Below are 7700 nucleotides of genomic sequence, written 5' to 3' on the forward strand. Positions count from 1 at the left end.
GAGACTGTATCTGATCCACATCCAGGAGAAAGAGGGAGTGATGGTAAGTCACCCCCCCCCCCCACCTCCACCCCACTTCCTTGACCTTATTTCCGAAGCCCTCATTGCCTCTCCAGTCTATGCATAATCTGTGTCCCACTCTTGTACCTGCTGACCTGTCCAGCTGCTGCCTGAACACATGAGTGTTGCGTTGTTAGGAAGTGACATAGGTGAACATTTAGGCTGACTTAGTGAGGGGTCCCTTCAAAGAAGAAGTCTTAGTAGCACTGTCTCTTTAAGGGGAGTTCAGGAAGTGAAGGGCAGACAAATAATAAAACAGACGCTGTTATGCAAGCTGATGTGGACTGTAACCCAAAGAGTTATTTATAGACACTGTAAGAGCTCCACCTTGACGGCATGTCAAATCACAGCCCGAACCATTAAAAACAACAGGCAGACGTATGTTAGAAAACGTGCCACTGAAGTACTTTGGGTAGGTAAACCGTAAATAAGACAGGTCAGAGATGCTCAGCCCTACCGACTGCCATTTTTAGCTCCACTCCTTAAAACAGCAGATGACGTTTGAGAGCATTTAGTGAAGGTGGTAAGAAAACCCCTTATCTCCAAAACAGTAATCTTACAAAAGGAAAAGAGCGCTTTTATTGTTGATGGGTTGTTGAGTGTATTTCAATTCATTTCAGGCCATTTCCTTTGGCCCACTGGTCACGCTCACACAACAAAAAGGGCAGTTCATAGGATTACTTGGTGCAAGCAAAAAAATATGTTGGTTTTGAATAGGATAGTGACTTTAAATATTAGTGCAAGGGTCAGATCACAATTCTAATATACTCCAAAAGACCACCCTCCACTTACTTAACTATTATTCATTCAATCTAATCAAAACAGCCAGTCAATACAAACTGTACATTCTTCATAGTCATAAAAAAGGAATATTTAATAATAAATTACACAAAACCCAGAACAACTAAATTAAACTAAATAAAACTACTTTTTTCAGCTTTTGTCCACCTTTTTCCTTTATTACAGCTTCTGTTCTTTTCAGAAGGTTTGCTTTCAGCTATTCAAACATACCTGTAGAGGTATTTTTCCACACCTAAAAAGTTCAGCCTTAGACACTGGTTGCATTTTCTTTACAATCCAAGTAATCCCAAAAACATTCAGGGATGTCGAGGTCTGAACTTCGGGGTGGATTTGCAAATTTTCAACTTTTGTGTATTTCTTTTTCTCAGTAAGGGCTTCTTGACAGCTAGACATCCTATCAGACTCATAGTGCTGAGCTGTCTTCTCTCAGTGGAAGGATGGACAGAAACAGCAGTTTTTTTTGTTTGTTTGTTTTTTTTAAAGACATGAGGCAAGAATTTCCTCTCAACAAGGAAAGATTTAAGTACTGTTTGTCTGATGGTAACGGTTTTGATGGTCTACCATGTCTTTTACAATTTTTAGAGTGCCATTTTTATAACTACCTTTTAACACGGTTAATAAGCTCCATTTAAGGAAACCTCTGTTTTCTAACTTATTATTAACTTTCATCTTCATTATTCAAGTGGATTGTTTTACACAAAACAAATTTCAAAAAATGTCTTTGCCTGTTTATTGTACAAAGTCTATACAAAATCACTGTTGAGACAAACCCTGTCATTTTCCTGAAACATAACTGGAACTTGTTAGATGTTCTTTACATTGTGTCAGAATTCATGGACCAACAGAAGTGTTCCAAATTACTTGGAATAAATTAGTCGTGCACTTACTGCATCTTAAAAGGTACGATTTTTTTTTTACATTTAAGAGATACAGCAACAAATTACTGAGCAACAAGGTTTGACGATTTGAATATCAGAGCGAGGCACGTTCAACTAGTCAAAACTCAACTCTACAGGATGGTGGATATTGAACTCTGACAGGCCGAATCAGTAGTGAGCGAAGAGAAGCGGTGGGGAGAGACCACAAAAGCAGGACACACTGACAGGTCTCCGGGGAGACAGACATACAGCCTCCCTGGAACTCCTGCATGACGCAGCCAACACCAGGCAACAGAGCAAACATTAGACAGTGAATAAAAAGGGCTTTGTGTGCATGTGTTGGCAGAGCCACATCATTGCACTGAACCTTCTACAGCAAAGTGTATTAAAAATGATCTAATCGCAATCTCGACAACAACCCCGAGAACTCCAGCTTGAAGCACCTTCCCAGCAAAGAACAGTGATTTTCCTTGAATTATCTGGGGTGAAAGAAAAAAAAAAATAGGCTGCTAAATCGCCAACGGAGAGGCCAACTTTAAAACACTACAATCATGCAAGTGCCGGAGAACTGGAAGTTGAGATCTTTATCATACATGGATCTCCACCCACAGTCCCATCCCATCACGAGCAGCCTCAGCCACTCAGTCGCAGCGTTTGGCTCCACCCCCTCAGCAGGCATCTCAAATTCAGCCACTCACTGGAGACGAAGGCCTCTGGCTCATCCTGGGCCTTGTAGTGACTGCCCTCCCCACTGTCAGAGTCGCCGAGGCAGGGTCCAGCCCGCTGGAACAGCCTCCCTGCCAATCTTTGCAGCACTGACATGTTCGGGTCACTGTCCAGCTTGGCTAGGAGGGATTCAACTTTGGCAGGACTTGAGCTTCCCAGCAAAAAGTGCTCCAGCACTGTTTCCAAACAGGAACAACACCAACCAGGCGGTAGACTCTTTTCTTGCGCAGCACTCTACGCAGTCTTGTTTAAAGTGCTAGGTAGGGCGAGGCCTCCACAGTTCCTCCACTTCCTGTCCTGGCTAACACTACCCCCCCTCGCTCCCTTTCCTGTGGAGCGAGGGCTCCCTGAAGCAGGTTCAAGCAACTGTTTCCAGTGAAGGGGTGCAGAAGGCACCCGAGCAACCTACTGTCTTCATTGTCCTCCCTCATTGCCCAGCCTGGAATGGGCAGCCATGTCGTCCTTTCTGTCCCAGCCTGAACTGCAAAATGACCCTCCCCTGCCAGTGCCTCTAAGCGAGGCAACACACCTGTCTCTGGGGATCTGGCGATGGGGCCTATAAGGACATGAGGCATGCTACGGGGCGGAACTTCACAGCCCTCCCACCTCCCCCCGTAAACCCATCCAGGAGTGAGAGTGGAGCACAGGCTTGGCGTCCAGCCTGGACTTCGTCACTCTCCTCTACATGAAAGGAATACTCCAGCATTTGAGAACCTAACTAAAGCACTTATAATACAAACCAATGGACATGTGTTGAACCAGCTGTTTCAAGTCACTGTCTGTGATAATCAACTGTGTATTTCTGATGCAGTGGTTTAGAGATGTGCACAGACACTTCAGCACACAGTTAGCCATTTGAGACGTCAGTATATAAATACTGAAATCACTGAAATGTTTCTTCATCATTGAAAGGTGGGGGAGAAAACTTTTTTTTTTACAAACTAACACCAACAAACTAACATGCAGACTCACTGTCCATTGAAGAGGGAAAAAGAACACCTCTATAACACTCTTCGTCAGCATCCAGCATTTCTGCTGAGTTGTAGTCTTATCTCATTAACTTGTCTCCATTATGTTTCTCATCTGACACTGAAACTTACTGATTTACCTCAGATATTTTTAATAATAAAGCAAGTTTTGAAATGTATTCTCGCATATAACGCTAAATTGTTGTGCAACACTAGTGTTCTCACCTAAAAAGCCACCCATTATTTTTTTTATTAATATTTTTTGGCTGTTTTTCTTTCCCTTCTCAGTGGTTAACCAGACACTCGTTCATGAACTCTTACAGACACTCAAATATCAAAATTTGTTGGAATGCACATCCCTAATAGAGATTAAGCTGAAAAATGCTGGAATATTCCTTTAACATCCCAAGCAGACAAAAAAAAAAAAAAAAAACGCCCACTTTCCTAAAGCGAATGTATCAGGCCTATTCAAATGACATTCAGTCACATGCCAATAGAAATCCGCTCTTCACACATACGTTCCAGCTAGCAGCAGGGCCGCAGAGACTCATTTCACACGTATCTGTGCCACTTCGCAGCCAGGACTCTTCAGCTAGGACACGCTTGACAAAGATCTAACTCTGGGTGCTGAGCAAATGGAGAGCAGAAAACAAAAAGAGTGGTTTCCATGTACACTAGTTAATTTCCCTCAAACTCATTTATTAGATGTTACAGTCCACTAAGAGGAGAAGGAAGTTCCAGCGAAGGTTCTAACTTTGCAACAGCCTCAGAAACTTCTGTTGAGACGTAAATTAAACTGGGCCATCATTTAAAATAAACAAACAAAACAAAAACAAAACAAACAAGAAAAACAGCAATGAACTGCACACGTACAGGAGCAGAAGGAGAAGGTGAAGCCGTATCACTGCCTAAAGCCACATGCAGGAATCACACACAAAGTGGTCTTGTTCTTAACAGTAGCCATCACATGATGTTCAAGAGACTCCCCAGCGTCATACTCCAGCCCGGAGAGGATCACACTGGCCACATCATATGACCCCGCCTCCGCACTTCCTCCAGTGCAGCAACAAAACCCCCTCCCCGCAAGACACACACCCCTCCCGCACCCCGTACCAATCCTCTGCTCCCAAACCCTCCTCTGAAAGTTCAGTGCTCAGCCCTACAAGCTTCTGTTTATGTTTCAGGCTTTCTCAACTCAAATCCTCTCATAAACACATGTAGGGCTCAACTCTCCAGTTTAACCTTCAGGGTCACACAGTCCTTTCCCAGGAAACCCACTGCGACTGCAGACTCAAATATTTCCCACTTTATTCTCTCCCTCGGTTATTCCTGGAACTTACGTTATCCTTTTATATATGAACTTCCCATATGTTCTATAAGTAGTGTGCACAGTGTTAAACAGGAAGGTTTCCCATTTTCATACGACCAATGCAAAACACTTTCTAAGAATTTATTCTGTGGGCTTCTGTGACGCTCGACAAGCTTTGCGACCCATAATGAGACAAAGCCAAATGAGACACTGTAGCTCACAATCTGCAACTTTGTTAAACTCTGGAAGTGTATAGAGCGTTATTAATTTCAAATGATATTTATGTTATGTGTGTGTAAAGGTCACGTGTTATTAGACTAGACTGGGCGTAGGTGTTTTGTTGTGAAATTAAACTAAACTTAGCACGGTGGTAAATATGTTGTCCAATCAGACTTATTTCAATTAGCTTTAACAACAATGTCAATCCTGCCCTGGGGATGAATGTGCCAAGTGGGTGTGGCTTTTACTCCACTTATAAGCTGCACATGATGCATGAGCTGTGGGTTCAGTTGTGGATTCAGTTATATATGATATGATGCAAGCAAGAGTGTTCAGACAGCAGAGCTGCATCCTGTAACACCCCGAAAATCATGGCAAATTGAGATGCACCCTCTGAATCCACAAGCGACAATTCATCCTCAGTAATGACAGCTTGTAGAGCCTCTAGTGATGTAAAAATGTGGCAAACTAGCACAGTAAAATGAAGTGCACCAATTTTCATCTAGAAACTCAATATTATGAAAGCATTCTGCAAAGCTTGTCCAACCCAGCAACAGTTGCCATGGGAAGGAAAAAAAAAAAAGACACGAAACAGAAAAAACAACCGACACACATTTGTGGGCTGAGCACTGATGGGTCAATTACACATGCAGAGACAGTTACAGCTGAATAGTCTAAAAGTGGCACTGTGCCATTTGGGTCAAAGTGCATGAGTGCTTGTCTTACACACTTATAGTAAGGCTTGCACTAAACTACCCCACAACTACAGTACATTTCAAACACAGGCAACTGCACCTCATTCACAGCAAAGCCTCGTGTTGACAGGCATCAACTAATATGGAGCTGGATTGCGGCATCAGCATCAGTGGTCTGTCCAGTGAGGAGCTTGTGCCTCCAACCTACTGCATTATAATAAAAGTGCTACTTAACAGAAACACGTCCTGCTGGTCCCACAGCAGCTTTGCTCCCTAATTCACAAATACCTTAAAATTGGGCAAACACTAGTTCTCCCTTTAGGTGCAAGGCATCTAAGCATCAGAGCTAAATTGTGAACATGATGCTGACCTGAACCTCTGACTCCTCGAAGCAGCTGCTCCGTTCCAAGTAGTCTATTGTCAACAACCCAAAGAAAAGTCATGCATAGATACAGAATATGAAGACGGGTAAATCTGAAATCTGTACAAAATATAAAATAAATAAGCCAGCGTCAGTCGTGGACAGGTATGTGTAAGAACACAGACACTAAGAGACCAACCTAATTATCTTGACTCGAACTTTAATGGCTCTCCACTACACTTCAGTCTTGTTGGGAAACCTACAACCAAGTTATTGGACATCCATAGTACCAGAGTTGAGATTTTTCTGAATAGCCAGATGCTTATGATGGAAAGGCCAGGAACAAATTATCAAAGGAGAACAATGTCAAATGAATTCGGACTGAATCTCCCACACCTTTACACAGACACCCACCCACCCCCACCCCATGGGGAGTTGACGAACCTAGTTAGTTAGCTATCTCAGTCATGAGGCCTTTGCGCCTGTCATTTTTCCAGCATCCTCAAAACTGACTGACTGAACGTGACAATCATTTTATGGACTTTGACAAGTGTGATCCAACACGTAGCACTTACCTGACAAAAAAACTATTGCTTTTATAAATGCCAGTTTGGCTGTCTACCTCTCTGAAATGCAAAGCGTTTTACTCACCGCTCTCCATCTCGTTGCCCTTGTTCTTGGCGGTGGGCGCGTTGCCCATGATTGCAGGCCAGGTAGGAAGATCCTCTTGACTCGACTGGTTTCCTTACAAAATTTCGAGGTATTTTCGCACCCTCGTTCCTAACTGAGCATACAATTTCCAGAGGCCGGGCTGCACTAGCTGGCGCTGCTCATAACCATAACGCGCCGACTCTTACTACGTCTCTGACCAGCCGACTAGTTTTCCTTCAGCGAGGAAACGAGTCAAGTCGCTTCGGCTAGCAGGCTGTGGTGGCTAGCTAGCTAGCGAACAAGCGCTAGCTAGCCGACGGTGTGTGCTTATTTGCAGTGGCCCCCGTTTTCCTCCCCGTTCTCAGTCAGAATGGGTCGGAATAAGCTCAAGACGCCTGGCTGTGGTCTTCGCCCTAGCGGTTGGCTACTTTCGCTCCCAGCCTCGCTTTGCCAGTCCCCCCTCAACCGCCACCTCCACCTCCAAGGCCTTCGACTTTCCTTCTTATTACGCGACACAACCTTATTTTCTGCCTCTGCTTGCAGTCCCCGCTACTCCCCGACCCCTTCCACGAATATCGCCGGCTGCCTTGTCTTAAACTTTCCCACGTTCATGCACAGTTCAGGTCTCGAAACTCAACAATATCGCCGTTCGCATAATTCGACAGTCAGTCAGAGCCCACCATTAATCCTCCATCCACAGCTAGAGGGAACTCCTGCTTCGGATGGGCCCGCCTCCCCGCGTTCGCTATTGGTCAAGGTCTGCGTGACGCGCCGCAAGAGACCGCTGTCGATTGGCCGCACCCCTAAACGTCCACGGCAGAAAGCGTTGCGATTGGTCAATTTGATATCAGTCCGTAACGGTTGTATTTCTCCCCCTCTCTTCAACACCACCACCGACGGACATATAACGTCATGTATTTTCGTTTCAGTTTAAAACAGCGATTTTTACCACCCCAGGGCCTCGTTTATGTTTTGTGAGAGCAGCTCGCAGCTAAGAGAAAGCAGAAGATGTGTTCATGACGCCTCGCTCGG

General features: G+C 44.4%; 1 protein-coding gene across 2 annotated transcripts in view; it reads right to left on the minus strand.

Annotated features, from left to right (window-relative positions):
- The window catches only part of prkacaa (protein kinase, cAMP-dependent, catalytic, alpha, genome duplicate a), a 34146-nt gene extending 26753 nt beyond the window's left edge, over nucleotides 1-7393 (minus strand). Inside the window, exon 1 of one of the 2 annotated variants that reach the window (XM_017701627.2) lies at nucleotides 6669-7393. In XM_017701627.2, the coding sequence (XP_017557116.1) occupies nucleotides 6669-6717 (49 nt within the window). In that variant the 5' untranslated portion in view covers nucleotides 6718-7393. Of the gene's footprint in view, nucleotides 1-2437; nucleotides 2939-6668 lie in introns of those variants that run through there. The other variant, XM_017701630.2, reaches the window with a different exon arrangement.
- Nucleotides 7394-7700: the final 307 nt, after the last annotated feature.

This window comes from Pygocentrus nattereri, chromosome 1, assembly GCF_015220715.1.
Source record: "Pygocentrus nattereri isolate fPygNat1 chromosome 1, fPygNat1.pri, whole genome shotgun sequence".
Taxonomy (NCBI): domain Eukaryota; kingdom Metazoa; phylum Chordata; class Actinopteri; order Characiformes; family Serrasalmidae; genus Pygocentrus; species Pygocentrus nattereri.